Source organism: Zasmidium cellare (genome assembly GCF_010093935.1).
Source record: "Zasmidium cellare ATCC 36951 unplaced genomic scaffold M409scaffold_67, whole genome shotgun sequence".
Taxonomy (NCBI): domain Eukaryota; kingdom Fungi; phylum Ascomycota; class Dothideomycetes; order Mycosphaerellales; family Mycosphaerellaceae; genus Zasmidium; species Zasmidium cellare.
The window spans coordinates 50,461-70,432 of NW_022987011.1; the positions used below are offsets into that span (position 1 = coordinate 50,461).

At 49.7% G+C, this 19,972-nt stretch overlaps 6 protein-coding genes across 6 annotated transcripts; 5 read left to right on the forward strand and 1 right to left on the reverse strand.

Moving 5' to 3' along the window:
• Positions 1 to 456: 456 nt before the first annotated feature.
• M409DRAFT_38039 (uncharacterized protein) lies at positions 457 to 843 on the forward strand (the record flags this gene model as incomplete). Its single annotated transcript, XM_033810852.1, has 1 exon — positions 457 to 843. The coding sequence occupies one exon, from the start codon at positions 457 to 459 to the stop codon at positions 841 to 843; it is 387 nt and encodes a 128-aa protein (XP_033659838.1).
• A 4,347-nt stretch (positions 844 to 5,190) lies between these two features.
• On the forward strand, positions 5,191 to 5,740 carry M409DRAFT_38035 (uncharacterized protein; the record flags this gene model as incomplete). Its single annotated transcript, XM_033810850.1, has 2 exons — positions 5,191 to 5,583; positions 5,630 to 5,740. 2 exons carry the CDS (start codon positions 5,191 to 5,193, stop codon positions 5,738 to 5,740), a joined length of 504 nt encoding a protein of 167 aa, XP_033659839.1.
• Positions 5,741 to 7,121: 1,381 nt separating this feature from the next.
• M409DRAFT_61221 (uncharacterized protein) lies at positions 7,122 to 8,839 on the forward strand (the record flags this gene model as incomplete). Its single annotated transcript, XM_033814678.1, has 3 exons — positions 7,122 to 7,389; positions 7,593 to 8,189; positions 8,532 to 8,839. The coding sequence occupies 3 exons, from the start codon at positions 7,122 to 7,124 to the stop codon at positions 8,837 to 8,839; spliced, it is 1,173 nt and encodes a 390-aa protein (XP_033659840.1).
• A 745-nt stretch (positions 8,840 to 9,584) lies between these two features.
• M409DRAFT_30581 (uncharacterized protein) lies at positions 9,585 to 11,144 on the forward strand (the record flags this gene model as incomplete). Its single annotated transcript, XM_033810001.1, has 1 exon — positions 9,585 to 11,144. The coding sequence occupies one exon, from the start codon at positions 9,585 to 9,587 to the stop codon at positions 11,142 to 11,144; it is 1,560 nt and encodes a 519-aa protein (XP_033659841.1).
• A 2,772-nt stretch (positions 11,145 to 13,916) lies between these two features.
• Positions 13,917 to 16,873, reverse strand: M409DRAFT_71367 (uncharacterized protein; the record flags this gene model as incomplete). Its single annotated transcript, XM_033819134.1, has 7 exons — positions 13,917 to 14,163; positions 14,194 to 14,418; positions 14,467 to 14,966; positions 15,045 to 15,208; positions 15,256 to 15,516; positions 15,628 to 16,405; positions 16,697 to 16,873. The coding sequence occupies 7 exons, from the start codon at positions 16,871 to 16,873 to the stop codon at positions 13,917 to 13,919; spliced, it is 2,352 nt and encodes a 783-aa protein (XP_033659842.1).
• Positions 16,874 to 19,134: 2,261 nt separating this feature from the next.
• On the forward strand, positions 19,135 to 19,696 carry M409DRAFT_61224 (uncharacterized protein; the record flags this gene model as incomplete). Its single annotated transcript, XM_033814679.1, has 2 exons — positions 19,135 to 19,370; positions 19,444 to 19,696. The coding sequence occupies 2 exons, from the start codon at positions 19,135 to 19,137 to the stop codon at positions 19,694 to 19,696; spliced, it is 489 nt and encodes a 162-aa protein (XP_033659843.1).
• Between the last annotated feature and the right edge of the window lie 276 nt (positions 19,697 to 19,972).

Here is a 19,972-nt window from a genome sequence, read left to right on the forward strand (position 1 = left end):
CTCCTACCTTACGTTCGATCTCCTACCTCGTGTTCGACCTCCTACCTCGTGTTCGACCTCCTACCTTACGTTCGACCTCCTACCTTACGTTCGATCTCCTACCTCGTGTTCGACCTCCTACCTTACGTTCGACCTCCTACTCTACGTTCGACCTCCTACTCTACGTTCGACCTCCTACTCTACGTTCGACCTCCTACCTTACGTTCGGCCTCCTACCTTACGTTCGACCTCTTGCTCTACGTTCGATCTCCTACCTTACGTTCGGCCTCCTACTCTACGTTCGACCTCTTACTCTACGTTCGACCTCCCACCTTGCGTTCGACCTCCCACCTTACGTTCGGCCTCCTACCCCTCTACCTCCCACTGTGCCTACCTACTCTGCCTTCGACCTCATATCTCGACCTCCTACTCGCTACCATTCTGTATACGTCTGCGACTGCAATTTGCTGAGCTGTCATGATTGACAGTCACCGCACCTACTTCCGAGGATACGCTTTAATAAGGATGAATCAGTTGCAATTTCAAACAGGCAGAGAACTGAATAATAAACATGTCGCAAAGCTTCGCAAGATCTTCCAGCTGGAAGGTTGTTATCATTATGACCATCGGCATAGCATCCCCGTTATAATGAACGAGAGTCTCCTGTTGGACGCACTAAGTAGACAACATCCGGGTTTAGACCAGCTCCCAACCACAGGAGAGGAAGCACCGGCGTTGAGGTTTGCAGCCGACGTGCAAGTAATTTGCTTACACGGAAGACATAGAATCGCTGCTGCGGAACAAACTTTGGGGTTGCTAGATCGGTGGTGGATTGTCGAAGTCTTCTCTGATGGTAAGTACTAGAACATAAATGAATCATGGAGAGGCTGAAATGTGCATGTAGACATGCCCTTGCAACAGCGACGAGATATACAGGAAGATCATAGCAGTTCTCTTGGACTCACGCATGATGTTGTTTTCAGATACATACTGGAATCGCTGAAGCGCAATGACAAGACGGACTACGAGAAATGGTACAATCGTCTGCAAGATGACTAAAAGAAAGTCTTTCGCAGATTGCGCGGCTACACCGGCGGAGTATTACTGAAGTTATTCGAGGACCTAATCCCGTTCCGCCTCGAATGGGAATATTTCTGCTTCGGCAGATTAGCACTCATTATGCAAGCAAAATGCGAAGAGGTGAGTACTGCGGTTGTTGTGGTATCGGTACAAGTGCTAATTTGCACGTAGGAGGTCTGTAGATATTTGAGGTCACTTCATATGCTCTAGGTCGACATCTTAGGACCTACAATAGCTATCCAAGATCTTGATGAGACGACTGTGAAGTTTCTTCGACTTAAGATGCCCGCCCATTCTACTGTCGACGCAAAGCAAGTTTAATACAGTCTACGTAACGGAGAAATATTTTGTAACGTTCACGATCTCTCCGAACGGAAAGCTCTCGAGGCAAGACTTTTGAAATGTCCACGTTTCATAACACTGGAGACATTCTTCAAAGATGCGATCTATCTCAAGGCGTGCTCTGACGGCCTGAACGAGCTTTTACTAAGCACAAAATTAGGCGCAAAACCGACTACGAACAGTCTGCGAGCCTCTTTGGCTTACTACTTCAATGATGATACGAACCAGTTCCCACTAAGATACATGCAGTTGTGGTTTTATGCCCTAAGAAACTTTCCTTACATTGACTATAAGAAATTTAACGCTCTAAGGGCTGACATGGATTCTACAAGTACAAGTCTACGACTGGAGTATAACAGCGATTTTGGCAGACTCGCACGCCACGCACTGTCACTCGGCTTTTCCTTGAAGAAAGGAGTGAGACATGACGCTAGTAACACGAATGCGAATAACTTCGATTTGATTTCGTTGGAAAAGCCTGCACTAAGCACTAACGATAAAAGTCTCCCTAAGAAAGAACGATCGAATCGTCCCTGCGAACGTTCATTCCATCGCAACCGCGGCTTTATCACCTTGGAAAACGTCGTGGCGATCTACCCCCAGCCTTGTGGAGCGTATCCTACACTATTCGCGGTAACGAGAGACATAGTATTTCGCTTTTGGGGAGATATTCTTCCTCCAAGTGAAAGCTCTACTCGACAACGTAACGCTCAACATAAATGGGAAGCTGAAGACCTACCGGCTCCAGGTGAGAGCGATACAAGGATATACCGACCTCCGTCCTCTGACTATGAACGCTCCAGTCGTTCTCCTTCTGTTGTATCGGAAGTAAGACCAAAGACGTTTGGCCAGGGGGAGGGATGGAATGCAGGCGACTTTTCTAGCTTTTATATGCATCCTCACCTTGAGGCAAAGCATCCATTTGTCTCGCGGCCAAATGTGCCGAGTCTTAGTGAGACACTGACCGCACACGAACCTCCCCAGGCAGAGCACACACAAAGTGTTGTCGTGGATCAAAACTTGGTCGAGGACCGTCGACGAGCTCTAAGGATCTCGTCGGCAAGCTCCAAATCCACAAACCTTTTTGACGATGGTTACGAAAAAAAATATCCAGCGAACGACAGAGCGTCCGAACGAGCAAATAGCGACGACTTGACAAGGCAAATGCCCTTCAAAGGACTAGGAAAGCAGCAAGCAACGGAATCAGTGGAGTCGGAAGAGCAGCCCCTACCTGCCGACGACCAGAGTTTGGAAACTGTTCACACACAAGAGCCACAAGCTCAAGAGGAGATAAATCGCTGGCGGCAACCCAGCGGATCTGATTGCTAACTTCCAGATCCTGAACAGCAGATTCAGGAGACCGCCGAGGTGGTTGGCACGGTGTATGATGATGATGCAGAAATGGCCGATTCTCAGGCGATCAATGCGCTCGATGCGAGAGATCAGGCCGTGTCCAAGAAACGACATCGATACACAACTTTCCCTAGTGGTCCGTCCAAGAGACAGGCCCAGCTCTTCAACCCTGGTCAAGTGGCGCACCTTGGAATCAGAGTTAACCCGGACATTGAGCCGCTGGCCCAACAGGATGCATCGACGACGCCTCGTCACGATGGACTGACCACGGCGAACGGCAACGCAGATTTAGAGGCGGAGAAGGAACACATCCAGCAGGAGCATTCGAGCACAAAGCTCGTTGTGAGTTCTAAGCACAAGACTACATTCCCAGGTCCCGTCTCTCAGAGAACCCGTCGTCACGGTAATAATTTGAATATATCGAGTCCGCGAACAGAAGATAATTGTAGAAGAAAACGTCAAGATCACGACGACACAGTTTCCGCTACAAAATCGGCAACGCACGAACAGGCGCAAATTCCCGACTTTGATGTTTTCAAAAGTCAAGTCGAGTCAGTGCGCTCCATCTGGGATCAGTTGGATCATGGAAGGATATATGTCACCGGTCCAGTGGATGTGCCGGGGCTGGACTCTAAACGCCATACATCGCATAACAAACTCTGGAGCTGGGCAGAACATGAACATGAACAATTTCGGCTACAATTAGACCGTCTGCTAGAGCAGAACTATGGGTTCCAATTGATAAGTTCTGAGGGCCATCCTCGGGAGCTACATTATCGTACCGCCCCGCTAGAGAGCTTCTGGCAGGTCTATTTCGGAACTGCTCCACGAATCTATTAGTTAGCTGTGATATATCCGCTTCAAGAATTCGGCGGATCTCGTGGGAAGGTGAGGAAGACGGAATTGGTCCGGGTGTAATGAGCATCAGCGCCTAAGAGGCAACAAGCAATGCTACTCATGTGAGAATCCGGACGTATTCTAGCGTTACGACCCGAATTGCTACACTTGAAGGCATCCAGGAAGCAACAGTTCGCCAGTTCGCCGAACTCAAATACGGTTACGGCCTAAGTCGATCTTCGAAAGAGCGCCTGCCGATATCTGCAGGTATAAAATTGCACGATGAAGATCGCTTCCACGTACCCAGTATTTCGACACAGCCCATCGCACAACATGAGGATCCTGTTCAAGTGATCCTAAGTCCTTCGGGCCGCTTCACCGACCTGCACATAGGTGGGATGGCCCTCGGGCACTGAGTTGAACACGTGCTGACACAAAGATCTCCAAGATCACGGTAGTCTCGTTGTTGCAGCTTCAGTAGAGCAGTGCCGTAAGGCATTCCTCCTGTGGCCACCCACGCCTTCTAATCTAAGCGCCTTTCACCGGAGTAACGCTTCCGAATCTAAGCTACTCAAGCTATGCTCGGAGATGATGGGCGGGATATCAATCGAGCTAACGTCTGAAAATGCGCTGATAATGCCACCAGGCGTCATCCACGCGGTGTTCACGTCTAAAGGTGGTTTCCTTATTGGCAAAACCTATCTCACGGCCCTCGGTCTTAGTCCGATGTCGCGGTGGTAGGGAGGCAATTCATCATACGTTGAGCATTCAGATGGAGAGACCAAAAAGGCAGCTATCTTGAGGTGGCTTGACGCAGCTGATCTGGTCGACGCTGAGATGTAATAAGGCTTGGCGAATAGCTGAAAAGATACCTGCGGCGCTCCTGGGAGATGTGGGTCAGTGCGAGAAGGCGATGGCTAGAGCTTACCCAAAAGTTGCGTAGGAAATTGCCGTCAACGGCTCAGAAGGAGCTATATCGCATGGAGGCCTGCATTGACATTGTCGACGCGCTGATAAGGGCGGTACCGCGAAAGAGAAAGCGCGAAGTGATCAAGTAGTCTAATGTGAGATGGTGTCGAGGCTTGATAGGTACAGGGATTCTCGTAGGATAGAGGCCCTACGTGTATGGAAATCTAGTAAACTCGCACTCGTCTTCCGAAATGCTACAGTAGTATGTGATATTCATCTTTCCGGTAGCAAGGCGAGCGCTTCCATTCATTAGGCTTTGCGCGGTGTCTACTTTCCTTCACATTCCATTCGAAATAGCAAGCCTTCTGAACGGCACGCAGGTTACACGCGGGCGACCATGGGAGGCCATCTACCCCCACAGTAGACTCACTTATCGCTAGGTAGCACTGAAATACTCAGGCATAGCTGCTAGGGGTCACAAGTCTTGCCCAACGTGAACTTGTTTTCATGCCAAGAATGTCTGACAGGTAAGGCAGTCCTTCCTTGGCGGAGGTTTATAAACCAGACATCCAAGTCAAAATTCTCTTTTCCACCTCGCCGTTTCTGCTTCTTATCTACCATACCGTTATTTCACATATTCGATGAGAGTTTGAACATAAAGTGGCTAGCCCCGGATCGACAGAAGTCCCAATGGAACCGACCTATGATACACCGCATCATATCACAATTGTACACGACGATGTATGGAGACACTGCAAAAATATCGAGGTCGTGAAAAATCAAGGACGAGATCATCTTGGCGTATCGTTCAGGTGCCGTCTTGAGAAGCGCAGCCTTTGCGCGAAAACCCTCGTGGTCGTGAAACAAGAGCCAATGGATCTCTCGCGCCAGATGAGGTTTCTTAAAAGACCGATGCACGATAACATAGCAGAGCTGTATGCTGCATTCTGGAATGGCTCAATACTTTCCTTGATATATGAGGACATGGAAATATCGTTGCAACAATCGCTACACATCGACATGAACATTTGGATAGTCGAACACTGGGAGCAGTATAGTCAGACTGGATCCATTCTCAAGCAGGTACGTACAATGGGAATTGAAGTGATGCCGAGCTAAGCCCTTGCAGATTGTTATGGCACTACAATACCTACATAAGCATGCAAAATGTGCCCATGGAGACATACAGCCAGCTAACGTCCTGCTTAATCTGCAGGGCTGCGTCAAGATTGGTGAGTAAGAATGAAATGCTGCCGACGTTTGCTAAGGAATTCTAGCAAATTTCGGGCATAGCATACTGCAGCGGGTCACTGACTTGACTGTCGACTATGGAGGGCTCGCGAAGACCTTCCTCGACATTATCCCTTCGGGAAGTCACTCGATAAACGTGTATCGAATGATTTATCGACTATGCTCTCAAGGTGCATTCGATGAGATCTTGGAGGTAAAACTGCTCCACGAAGCCTCAAGATGGTTCTAACAGCGACAAATAGCACAAAATCACCAAACGAGCATGTAATCAAGACCTTATACCTCTAGTCATACGAACAAGAAACCTGAGAGATTACCATATACGAAAATCCACTTCTGGACAGGTCGAGACCAGGCGCAATGAATACCTGACTCCAAGAAGTCTTGCGCCGTCCAAGCTTCTCAGACCACTTTTGCTACCTCAGCGTTTGCAAGATGCAGGATCTGAGACTAGAGGAAGCCCTTAAGAGATGCCTACAATTTCTGGTGGAAGTCGTGCGAGGTATACGAGTATACCCCAGACACCGCATAGCAATAGTACTACGCCCTGTGCAGCTTTAATCCCGATACAAGGACTACATGTCTTCGCCAAAATCCTACATTAGGGGAACAGAGTTACCTGCGAGCCGTGGGCAACCGTCAAAATAAGCATCCAACGTTAATTTCAGCCTGCTAAGCGCTTGCGCGTCGGGGTGTGGACTATGATGACACACGGCTTCAAAATGCACAGGGAGTTGCGCACTTCAGGGTCTTGTACCGTAGAGCTCCGAGGTTGTAGGATAACTGATGGCCTATGATTTCAAAGGGAGTGGCTAGATGGCGATTAAGTTATACTGCAGAGTGAAGCAGATACTTTGACTAACTTACTAAAGTTCTCAATGGGAAGGAATTGTAGACTAGAATAGATGTCGAGAGTCGAGCAAGAACGATACAGTGAGTTAACGTTACCTGTGTATGTACAGTACTGTAAGTGATTCCATACCTTGATGTCCTTTTACGCAGCTCGACTGGAGGAGCTGTTGTTCTATCATATCGAAGTTGTCCGGCATGTGAGCGCCAAGATGGCATCGCTTTTTCGGTGCCTCCTTGGCAAGGATCGAGGAACGCAAATTGAGTGCCAACTTTAAGGATTTTGTGTGTCTGTCGACATTGCGCTGCTGTGATGAATCGTTTCCACGTAAAATATAGACTACTATAAGTTTCGCAGCTGCCCGTAGGCTGTTTTAGACTGGATAGCATGCTGGCGCTCCCGAAGCCGCTACCCAATCAAGTCTTCGAATTAGCCGTAACTGCAACACCTTTCTAGAAGCTTCCACTACTATATACTAGGCAACTTATCCTAAAAGATTTCATTGCAACTATACTCGAAGATGGACAAACCAAACGCTCGTAATTTTGACGATTTCACGAAGTTCCTCAATGCTATAATCACCTACGTGGAGCACAATGAAGAAAAAGGATCGGATCTGTCTAAGACTGCAACAGACGCCGCGGACATGATAGAAGATTGGGCCGTGACCTCAGAACAAGCGAACTTCTTCCAGGCCGACGTAAACACCATTCGAGGTGAAGCGACTTACGGAATGCTTATCTTTAAGCTCAATTGGCTTAGAGACAACAGGAAAGAGGATAAGCGAGGTATGCCTCTGTCGACCATAAAGTGACGATTATCTTCAACTGTCTAATACGTTCGAGCAGCGATTAAACCTACGTAGGAATAGATTGCGACACGATACTTTGGAAGCCTTCTTCAGAGGGCGAGATTTATGACCTGAGAAAACATACGGCATTGCCCTCTCCTCTTGCGGTATAAGGAGCTGCTGTCGACCTCCTCACCCTAGCGGATGATTTACCTAGAGACTGGCTAAGGGGTTACGGAGGGGTGGAGAAGAGGAGAATGCTGAACGATGTGGACCATTTCCCACTTAGATACATGCAATTGTGGTGTTATGCCCTGAGAAACTTTCCTTACATTGACGACAGAAAATTTAACGCTCTAAGGGCCGACATGGACTCCACTAGTACAAGTCTTCGACTGAAGTATAATAGCGATTTTGGCAGACTCGCACGCCACGCACTATCACTCGGCTTTTCCTTAAAAAAAGGAGTGATACATGACGCTAGTAACACGAATGCGCATAACTTCGATGTGGTTTCCTTAGAAAAGCCTGAACTAAGCACTAACAATGAAGGTCTTCCAGAGAAAGAACGATCTAATCGTCCTTACGAGCGTTCATTTCATCGCAACCGCAGCTTTATCACCTTGGAAAAAGTCGTGGCGATCCACCTTCAAACTTGTGGAGCGTATCCTACGCCATTCGCGGTAACGAGAGACATGATATTTCGCTTTTGGGGAGACATTCTTCCTCCGAGTGAAAGCACTACTGGACAACGTAACGTCCAACATGAGTCGGATGCCCAAGACGTACCGGCTCCAGGTGAGCAAGAGAATGACCATTTGCGGCGATCTAGGGGATCTAACTGCCAACTTCCAGATCCTGAACAGCAAATCTAGGAAGCCGCCGAGGCGGTTGGCACGGTGTATGATAATAACGCAGAGCTGGCCGCTTCGCAGACAATTAATAAGCTCAATGGAGTGAACCAAGCTGTACTAGAGAAAGGAAACAGATATACCCAATTCCCTAGTGATCAGTCCAAGAGGGAGGGGCAGTTTTTCGACCCTGATCAAGTGGCACATCTTGGGATAGGCACTGATGAGAATGCTGGACCACCGCCCAGACAGTTCACCCTGAAGAGGCTTTATTAAGATGGAGATCAAGATGGAGACACTACGGCGAACGAAGTTGCAGGCCCAGAATTCAAGAAGGAACACTTCGATGCTCACACAGGCCTGGATCAGCATGACCATTCGAGCACAAACCTCGTGGTGAGCTCTAAACGCAAAACAGGATTCCCGGGTCCTGATTTCCAGACACTCCTTGACGATAAGTCAACTGCACTGACACCGCGGCGAAGAGAGCAGAAGGCATCACACACAGGCGGCCGTAAGAGGGACTCTCAAGATAACGAGATGACCATCCCCATAACAGAATCTGCAACGAATGGACAAGCGCAAATACCCGGCTAGGACGTTTTCGAAATTCAAGTTGACTTAGTGCGCTCCGTTTGTGACCAACTAGATCACGGAAGAATATATGTCACTAGCCCGGCCGATGTGCCCTCGTTGGACTCTAGACGCCATGCGCTACATGATAAACTCTGGAGCTGGGCAGAACACGAGTATGGACATTTTCAGCTACAATTGAACCGTCTGTTGGAAAACGACTACGGGTTCCAAATAGTAAGTTCCGAGAGCCATCCTGGAGAGGCGTATTATCGTACAGTGCCGCCGCAGGCCTTCTAGCAGATCTATTTCGAGGCTCTCCTACGCATATATTGGCTAGCTGTGATTTATCCGCTTCACACACTAGATGGATCTCGCGGAAAAGTCAGAAGAACAGACGTGATCCGTATGTAATACGTATCCGCGCCTGGATAGGGAAAAGCGTCAGTGTACCGCTCGAAACATAAGTATCAGAAAGTAGAGTTACGGATTTAGTCCGCCTTCCCCATAGAAAGGTCGCCAGCACGTAGTAATGGTAGGGCGAAGTAGGCGGAAATATGAAGGGAGGCAGTGGCATGAATGCAGTGAGTCAGGGAACTTTGGCCGAATTGTTGATATCTTCGTCAAGATCATTGTTCGCAAGAGAGTAGTGCGGCGACTGCCAAGCTTCGCAGCTTGCACATCAAGGCATGGTCCGTGCTCGCCTTCACCGATGTCATCTTTCTCCGAAATTCTTCGAAACTTCCTCCGTACTTTCATACCACAAGCAATGGATATCTACCGGGATAGTGTCGTCAACCCATCAGGACAGCCGGGTCCTAAACACAAGCAAGTAGCTAATGAGGCCACTTCTACTCCTTTAAGGCTGCATGACGAGACTGCGCGGTTTCTTAAGAAATTGCACAAGCTAAAATCCACAGGAAATACGCTCGCAGACTATGAAGAACTACGCGACGAAGTCATGCGCCAGACCGAGCGAGTTTCGACACATATTACGATATTAGCAGAAGTCATTCGAATCGTTGCCATCGCAAGAGACTGGGAAGATGAGGGTCTGAAGCAGGCAAGCTCGGATCACAAGTGGGTTGAATTCAAAGCCATCGCGAAGGCTGTAGAGGATATAGAGGGTGGCGGGAAGAAGAGGAAAGAGCCTGGTGGAGGTGTTGACCGGAACGAGAAGCAACGCCAGCGAGACTTTGCGACCATAGCAGCCTTGTGGTCGCCCAAATTGGTTGGGCACTATAGATGGGAGACTGCGAGCCATACGCACATGCGATTGCTCCGTAAATGCGCTCGAGCCTGCCCTGATTTTGCCGAGGATTTTCTGCCTTCCGCGAATACGGTATTGGTAGCACGGCAGCGAGCCTCGCTCCAGAACAGCAAAGTGAAGACTATCAAAGAGACAAGAGCCTGCAATACAAACACCAGACGGCCGAGCGGGAAACCCAGCCCTGCCAGTCGATGCTCCCTGACATTTCAAGATCTGCATCACGTGTCCGATCTAGTTGAGAAAGGTGAGGTGGAGATGTATGGAGAGCAGCTCTCGCGGTCATCCGTGGACCCAATCGACCTGGACTTGTGGGTCACTAGCGAGGATAGCGAGATTCCGATCGGGGAAGATGCGACTCTATGCAGCTTGCGGCCTCAGCACTACAGACAGTACCTGCTGCAACCCGACAACTTCGGCCTGCTGCAGGACAGAAAGGATGCAGAAGACGTGACGCCGAAGAAGAAGGCATCAGTGATTTCGAAGAAGAAGGTATCAGTGATTTCGAAGAAAGCATCCTCTGTCGATAAGTCATATTGGCAAGCCACGAAAAACCTGTCTAGAACAGGTCAGCCTTCGAAAGGCACAGTGAGATCATCCACGCGCCGAAAAGCACTTACGCCAGACACTAGAGCCGCGGATCAAGACCTCGAGGCAGACCCTGTGATTGATGCGACCGCTTCGCATAGCCATATCACTCGGCAGTCTTCCATCAGTACTCTAACCCCACTTACATCTGCTGAATCGTCGCCAGAAACAAGTTCCGCGAAATCCTTGAGAGTCTTGGATCCATTCCAGGTGCACCAAGGGGCTTTAAGCATCGAAGAGAGCCTACACAACAAACATCACGAAGAGATCCAGCTCTATGCAGCGAAGCTGCAAGACGAGTCTGATCAAAGCGACATGCATAGCGTGCGAGCCGCGTGGCTGACCCAGGCCACAAGATGGGCCAGCATCTGGACTCCGCCCGAGTGCGGCCTTGGTTTTGGCTTTGCTTTAGTAGAGGAAATTGCGGATGTCCATTACTGTACTTCGGAATACTTCCTGCAGGCGGGCAGGTAGGGCGATGTGTTCACCAAACCTATCGTCATTAAAGAGGCATTCTCAGACGGTGGCATGAACACAGTCCACAATTTCCGATCACTGCTCAGGGATGTATTCCACAACAAGGCCCTAGACATTCGACCTCTTGGCGCGAAACAGACAGAATCAGTGTCTACATTAGACTTTTTAACGCGACTTGACCACGGGTCAGGAGATAACGCTCTCAACCTCCGTGACTTAGCTAAAGCGCAGCGGCCGGCCTTCTCTATGATGCCGCGGTTTCGTCTGCTCGAGACCCTTGCAGAGAGTTGTTATGGTGAGCTAGGCAAGGAGGTCTGTTCCAGACCTGTTAACGTTGCTAGCTGTGGGTCCTTTAATATCCTCGGTTAACGTGGTGCATTCTCTGGCGCTCATGTCGACTCTCTCGCAGGCACATGGGTCCGTAATCTGGATGGGCTGAAGTACTGGATGATCGTACTATTATCCGACATGGGGAGCGAGGTAAGTACTTTCTACGAGTAAGGAGATAGATAGCTACCCTATAGTAAGGAGCGGCTTATTCTCCTCGAGCAAGATGATGTCCTGCTCATGCCGCCTGGTCCGCCTCAGGTCCATGCTGCTTATTCTCCGCGAACGTGCCTTATATCTAGGGGAATGCTCTAGGACGAGCTCAATATCATCTCGATCCTACATTCGCTGTCGTAGATAGGAGAAAATCAGCAGGCTACAAATGAGTCAGTGGCGTACCAGCTTCCCGACATCATCAAAGCGCTCGAGAACCTCGTAAAAAGTGATAGCGCCAGATTTAGCAGCCAGTATCCACCCGGGACGTTCCAAAGGAAGTTCGAGGACGCTTTACAGACGTACAAAGCTCTCGGGTGTGGTTGCGCCACAGACGATACTAAGATCTGCCCTTGCGACGCTGCCGGCCGCAGATGCACTGCACAGTGTGCTGGACATCCTAAGCTACTAGAAAGCTCCCAATTCGATTGTATGTACGAACAAGCCGAGGAGGATGCTCCGCGCTCGCGAAGGAGGGGAGCCTATAGGCGTGCTTGAAGCTATTATAGGGCTATTGTTATCGTGAGTTGTGTGTTCTATTGGAAAGCACACTTTCGGTATCCATTTCAGCCAAATGATCACGAGTGAAACCATGAGAGAAGGTAATAACCAAGTGTAAGGAGAATGATACTATTAGTCACACGTTTCTATTAGCCTGTTTACTGGTCCCGTACACATCAACGTATTTAGGCGACCTACTTGTGCCTGCGTCTCACTACTCCAATTTTGGAATTAAACCTCACTGGCATCGCGACCCCTCGAGCATCGCAACCTCACGAATTGGATTGTACTAATCCACAGTATTTCTCTGACCTAGGGTTGGACTATCCGCTTTTCAAAGACGCTCTACAGAGATACAGATCACTTGGGTGCATTTGCGGTCTTCGAGAGACTGCGACCTGCACTTGCTACGAGGGCGTACGAAAGTGCACTTCTCAGTGCGCAGGTCATCCAAGGCTACCTCCCGAATCTTCTCAATATGCCTGCATGCACGAAGGAAACCATCATACTCAGGCAATCTCGACACGCGCAAAGGGAGCACAGACTTGTTATCATGTCTAAGCCTGTCGATGGCTGTGTGAGGTCAGACCTTAATAGGACTCTTCTGTGGGCACCGCTGAAGCTAGAGACACGTAGTCGAGTCACAAGGTACAATTTTTGAAATATGCCAATCCCTCCTCTCCCCGGGGTCACTTATTTATCGGAGCGCTTACTAGCTCCCGTATCACAGCGTTACGCCGCACATAGAAGCGAAGCGCGCGTGGTGTTCGTCGAACTTTTAATTAGGAAGTCAAATCCACTGCCGGCGCGCGCGTAGCGTAACGACATTGCCTATGCGCAATATAGCTCGTGCAGAAACAGGGACACGTGCGTTGCGGAGACACAACATAGCTTTACATATTAATTGCGTAAGTGCAGCACTGCGGGAGTTCAGCCGGCCTATGCAATATTGTAGCCCTACAATACTGCATAAGCATAATATCCCATGAGTAGCAATATTGTCTTCCCGTAAGCCTCTAGTGTCGAGAAAGTGCTATATGTTTGCCCCTATTGCGTGCCTGATTTCCACTCCACGCGATACCTTCTACATATTGTGGTAGAGTGTTCCCTGTATGGAGTTCTTTTCCATCGGGATACATAGCCATAGAGTTAGAAACTCCTTGTGAAGATCGCAAGTACAAGGAAAAATGGCCCTACGCACAGCAAGTCCCTATAGATTCGGATACCTTAAGGAGTATAGGCTATACGAACGACTTGGCTTTGTGGGACTTTAGTCTTCGGGGAACGGAAATCCTTGAAGCTTAAAGTTCCCTATGGAACGAGTACCCTACGTCTGCATTTACCCGATGGATCTCGTGCGACTCCCTATGGATTTCAAGTCTATAAGGTGCTAGAGCACTAAGGTGCGCAATCCTGTCATTTTCGAGACATTGCGACATAGTGCTGTAGAGTTTGATAATACGGGGGTATTTTAGAGGTAGATCCGCCGGTGTTTCTAGTGATTAGGGACTCTTAGAGTTATGTAGCCTCAAAAGTGGTGAGCAGGGTCTATATAGCGCAGCTCACCCACGTGCGGTATCTTTTCAGAGTTCCGTGTCAATTGAAGAGTGAGTAAATAACAATGTTGAGGACTTCTGCACTGTGATCAACGACATTGCGGTGCACTAATCAATTGCATTCCTAGGCTATGGAATTTTGGCGTCGATTGTATGCCGGTGTGCGTGCCGATTATAGCGCCGCAAAGTCAGACAACGTGAGGAATACTCCGTCGAGCATACTCCCCACATGCGTCCTGCCAATGCCTTCGCTATTCTTCCGAATCTTCATAATCTCCTTCAAGAATGGCACGGGACTAATGCGGGGGGCGAGAAGCGTTCCTTGTGCTTCGTCGCTAGCTTGGAGGATGAATCCATCTGCAGCCAGAGTGCAGCGGCCGTCAGCTTTCGTCGAGGCCAATCCGAGGAAGTCGCATGCTCTTTAGTAGTCTTCTAGTGAGTTGAAGTACAACTGACCTGCAAACAGATTGAGTTGCGTCAAAAGCGAAGGTCGTACTACCCGTGGCTCCGGAAGTGAAGGAATAGTAAAGAATTGCAGATGATCCAGTGAACGAAAGCCGACATTCCAGCGTGGCTTGTATACATGCAGGACGACCGTCGAGCTCTGGCAGATGTGAGGATAGAGCTGCTGCGCCTCGTGCGGACTGACGACCATCACACAGTCCACAACATTGCTGCTAGCAGGAGCACTCGTTAGTATCCACTCCACGGATCGTTAGTACGCGTCTGACACGTTGGAAGCGCCGGCTTTCTTGACGGTGCGGGCGAAGTCTGCTGTAACAAGGAGGTCCCTTTTTCCTCCAAGCTGCGACACATCGAGAGAGGTTGCAGTTCTAATGCTGGAGAATACCGTGAAGGCTGGCATATAAGCCTCGGAGCAGGGTTCGACCACACCAGTGGACACGAACGTTCTCATGTCGGGATGGATGTGGTGTTCTACGGGATCGACCGCAGGCGGTCGCTGCACTTGTCGCTCTTGCTGTATCTCAGGAGACAACTCCCTTTCTTGCTCCTCTTGCAGTGTGCTGCCGTGGAATTCTAGCTCTTCGAATTGAAGACAACGGTTCGCGATAAGGTTGTTCCTAGGGTTACTTGAACTGGCCAAAGTCGAGAGAGCTGCGGCACTTGCTTTCCTTGGCCGATAACGGGATTCTAAGTCTTGTGCTTCGTCTTCCAGGAATTCAAGTGCCCATTCACGAGCCAAACTCGTCTCGCCAAGATTCTGGGCGCCGTTCTAGAGTGATTCTTGTCGGATAAATCGCTGTCCCTGAACTGCCTATAAGGGCATCATCCGCCGGACTTCGGAGAACGTCTCGCAGATCGACCAGTGAAGAACATCGGAGACGCTGACCTCAGCTCCTTCTCGAGTCGCTGGGCGGCTCTCTAGAATCTTCGTACGGATTTCTTCCGTTACGCAAAAAACTACCGTCTGCCCCTTTCCTAGCTTCCTCATTCTTATGCAAGCTACGACGGTGTTAGTTCTGGCCTGATATATTCCCCGATGTACTCACCCTGTACAAGCCGATCTTTCGTCACGTTCGCCCCAAGCGTTACGGCCGCGCGGTAGTCTTGGGGCAGCCGCAAGTCTGTTCCGCGCGTGTGAGCTTCGTCAAGGAAAACCAGACAAGTCTCGAGTTGATTCGCAAAGGCCGATGTCTGGAGAGGCTCTACAAACCCTTCCCGATTCAAAACCACTATCTCATCGCTGTCGTTGAGAAACACGACTCCACGAGTGCTCTCCGTAGTGTGCATGTTTAGCCAGGTGCGTGCGACTTCCTGGTTGGTCATCTCCAGAATTTGTGCGCCAACGTCGAGGATCACGCGAGGTGGAGGCGTGAAGTTTGAGATCGTCGACAGTAATCGTTCAGCATCGGATAGTTAACGGTCTCCCGCAGGAAGAAAGGCGACGGAATTCTCAGCTTGTAGGAGATAGTCCAATACTAGAGCATTAGTGTGCTGCTGATTCGGAAGATCCAGATACGTGACGTCTAAAGGAAGCAACGCCTGAGAGTTACTTGTTCTACTAAACGCTGTGGTTGGATAGTCCTTAATCTTCCCAATGTCCCATCCTGAAGCAGACAATTTGTGAGGAAACTCTTTCATTTCTTTCGGGAAAACAATGTGCGAGAGGAAGTAGTTGACGACGCGCTTGTTGAAGCGGAGGGCCGGGAACACGAGGGATTTGCACTGCGCTCGGTCTTTTAGGTTGATGCCTTCGAGTTGGCGGAACGTAGGAGGCAGCTTAGGTGCACCTTGGATCCAGGTCTGGAATTCGACATCTCTCTGATTAGTGTCCAGAAGATGGGCGAAAGACGCAAACAGGTGATCGTCCGTTAGACCTCCGTAATAGTAGCACAGTAAGGTCAGAAGGATGACTACGTTAGGGTGGCTAAATTCGGAACGAGAAGTGGGCATATCCTTTGCGCGATAAGGTACCGCCAGTCTGGTGGGTGGAGTGCGGGAGGTGTCGAGCCCATAATTCACACGCCATCGTTTTCGGCCAAATACGAACCCTAGAACACCTCTAGCAAGGAGGCCTCGTAGCAAGAAGAGTGTGGGCCGAATACTTTCCGTAAAAAATCCATTAGGGCCAGAATTCTCGACGAGACCAATCTCTTCGTTGGTCACATCAGGCTTTGTGATGTACGCGAGAACTGCATCCTAAACAGATTGCGGTTGTGTAGCAATCGGAAATCCTAGAAGTCCGGTATCGCAGATTTTCTGGCCGACGATATCTACTAGAGGACCTACTACGTCTGGACGAAGTATTCTGATCCTCGAAAATCGACCTGCGAAGGTCTGCTGGATCTCCAAAGAAGAAGGGACGCTATCGATGATCGAGATCGCGGCGGCATTCACTACATCCAAGATCTGATGGATGCATAACCAGCGATCTGGACTTATGTCGATAGATCGCTACAGGCCCATAGTGTAGATGAGTTCAAATTTGACGCTGAAGTTTTCGTCGCTCTCGTCGACAATATCTCGAGATCTTCTATCGAAGAAACGCTGCGTTTGCACCAGCGACCGCCCTATGGAGTCGTCGCCGAGCGTATATCGCTCGAGACCTATTAATTGAAAGGAGAGTATGTGCTCTAGCTGCATGAGGAGGATGCCGCCACCGGCCATGCACTCTCTGGAGATCCTGTCGACCTCCTCTGCTCCGGCCCTATCGAGCTTGAGGCTACGGGAGATGGGCAGATAGTAAATTTGGCGATTTAGCATGCCGCCAAGCTTGGATATCAGCATCTGTGCCATTTGCTTCGCTTGCGGCTTTCTAACGACGATACGGACAAGTTGAGCTCCATTTGCGAGAGCCGCCGCCACTATCGGCACGATGACGGACGATTTTCCTTCACCCATGTTGAGTTGCATAAACGTATTTCGACGAGATTCAGGACTCCGCATCTCTCTTGCGATCTCCTCTTGGACGTCTCGAATCATGATGTTGCTCTCGACTTCAAGTAGTAAAGACTCAGGATACTGAAGAGGATCCCAGTTACGATGCCCGGTGTTCTGGATTTCGGCCACAACATTACTGCTCCTGCTAGCCCGAGATGCAATGACCATGCGCTTCGCTTTTTGTACGAGGCCCAGGGCAAGCCCGTACGATGTAACACACTCTTTCCATTCGTCCGTCAGCCTTGCCCAGCTATCTCGTCCTAGCTGCTCGAGGAACAGCATGGGACAAATTCTTGGCCACTGCCGAGACTCTACAGTCAATTTGATCCAAGGGTAGGCGGACACCGGATTGACCGCCGCCGTCATGGCGTCAAACATCTGTTGCACTTGCAATCGACAGCACGTCAAGTGAGCGTCTAGGTAGCTGAGAGAGGGGACCTGTCCCGATTCTCGACGGCTTAGTTGCCGCAAGGAATCAAGACTGGCCTTCAGTCTTTCGACGTATTCTCTTTCGTACTGGGAAGAGTTCACTCCCTCACTAAGCTCGGCAACGAACGTTTCGAGCTGTTGGAGCTGGGTGGTCTCGTTCACATTTATTGATATCGGTCGAATTGGTTCGCAGCACTTAAGCAGATGAGGCGCCGGTCTCTAGAACAAATCGGCAATAGCGACGATGCCCGTCTGTCTAGCGTGGCATAGACACGTTCCACTGCCTGCTGAGGTAGATTGACTTAGCTGATCTCGAAGCCGGAGATCGTCTCCACAACAGTTTGGAGGTAGGAAAAGAGCTGTAGGTTGTGGAAGCGGATAATGATGATAATCTTCACGGTAGCCATAGTACCTTCTATCTCCACATCTGGATTTGGACACCGAAAGCCCTCCAGCTACTCGGAATAATAGAAGTGATGGTGGAGTGACTTTCAGCTCGTCGCAGTTGTATAGGAGCACGACAGTTTCAAGTATCGCCTTCTCTATAAGACCAGAGCAAGCCATGGCAGACAACCAAATCACCAGACTATAGTTATTGACGCTCGGACGTTGCTGTCCACTTAGTACCCGGTGCAGAAGGAGTGGTTCAGCGTTTCGTATCGTGGGTCATTCGACCTCGGAATTGGGGTATAGTATCTGGTATCGCTTCGCATGGTGGAGTATTGAGTGACAAAGCCTTCTGCATAGCTCTCCGCTGAATTTACTTATCTGCAAGACTCGAGCAGTCCTACTCTTAGGCTCCGTGAGCTCTTGGCCTTCGTCTTCTTTTTAGGGCATTCAAAGCGATGTTTAGTTATCCTGTTCTTCCTACAATAAGCACGGACGATCAAGTTCGTTATAGAGTGTGATCAATCTTAACATGCTGCTTTTCAGCTCACAGACCGAAAGCCAGAAGTCCAGCTTGCGAGCATTTGGCTTGTTTTCTTCTTGTCCTGGTCGGTGTGCTCAATATCAGGGAGACAGTGTCGTCCCGAGGCCTGGCAAAAGTCATCCAAGTGTGCTGGCATGGATGGGGGTTTGGAAATGATGAGCCAAATGTATTGTAGTGCTGGAGGGTGAATTCATTGGAAAATTTAAATCCCGCGCCGGATTGGAGAGTCATCTTGTACTCAGGCGAGATTGCTGGATGATGCCGAGCTTGCCAAACATAGTATGTTTCAAGGCGCCGTTTCACCGTCAGGGGCCCCTTGATAACGAGCTGGTCACCATATCAGCTAGAAGGCTCTAGAATCCGAGCCGAATTGGCGAATCATCTTGCACACCAGGCGTAATCGCTCAGGGCGCCAAGACTGCTCAAAATAGTACGTTGCGCCGTTTCGAGTCATGGGGCCACTCGGCACCGAGCTGGTCACCGTGTTACAACCTCCTTCGTAATATATATCTGTTTGTGACGCTGCTGCATCCACTACTCGATCGTCCATCTCCGTACAGCCTTATTGTTCATATATGCATATTATTTCCTTTGTCAGTATCTGCTCTAACCTCGACAAATGAAAAACATGCAGCACCGCAATACGCGGTCTCGCCGGCTCCAGTCGAAGGATGCGTCGAAGAATGTTGCGGTCTCGAAGCAGAGAAAGAACAGTGCAAGAGCCAAGCAGACGGGAAGAATGAGATCGCGATTGAGTACGCGCGATGACCGCAATACAGAAGTCTCCGAAGTCGAATCGGGTAAAGCGACAGATGCAGGTGGTGGTCAGGCTAGCAGCGCCTCATCTGAAAGGCAAGACCTTTGGTCTGTAACTGACATTCGGTATTGCATGAAAGACCCCTGCTGAAAGCCACGCTAAGCAGCATCTTGGTAATAGTGATCCAATAGCTGCTCGTCCCGAGCATATGGCCACTACCGCAGTCTCGAGCTATGTCAACAGGCCTCTCGAAGAACCGACGTGGGAAGTGCTTAAAATTGTTGCTAGCGTCCGATCGCATGGGAAGATCTTATACCGAGTGAGATGGGAAGATACGTGGGAGCCGATCGAGAGCTTACGAGGCTGCGGTGATGATGCTATGGCCGAGTTTCATTCCTCCAGTCCTCACGCTCCTTCGCCCTACGATGTTTAACCAATGTTGACTACAGCTGTTAGTCGTCGATACTTCTGCGAATGTACAATAGAATGCAACATGTTTTGATTGGATATTGTCCTAAAAATCGGCGGGACGGCTCTCACCTTATAGCTAAACTGTCTCGTCAACTTTCAGTGGCGTCTGAGGTCCGTACTGCGCCTTCATGCGCGTGTGGACATTGACTAAGTAAGATGTGCTTCTCCCGCTAATGCTTGGTCTCCAGACCTCTGAATGACGGGACCTCGAGCCACGCGTGGCCCTGGGCACGACTCT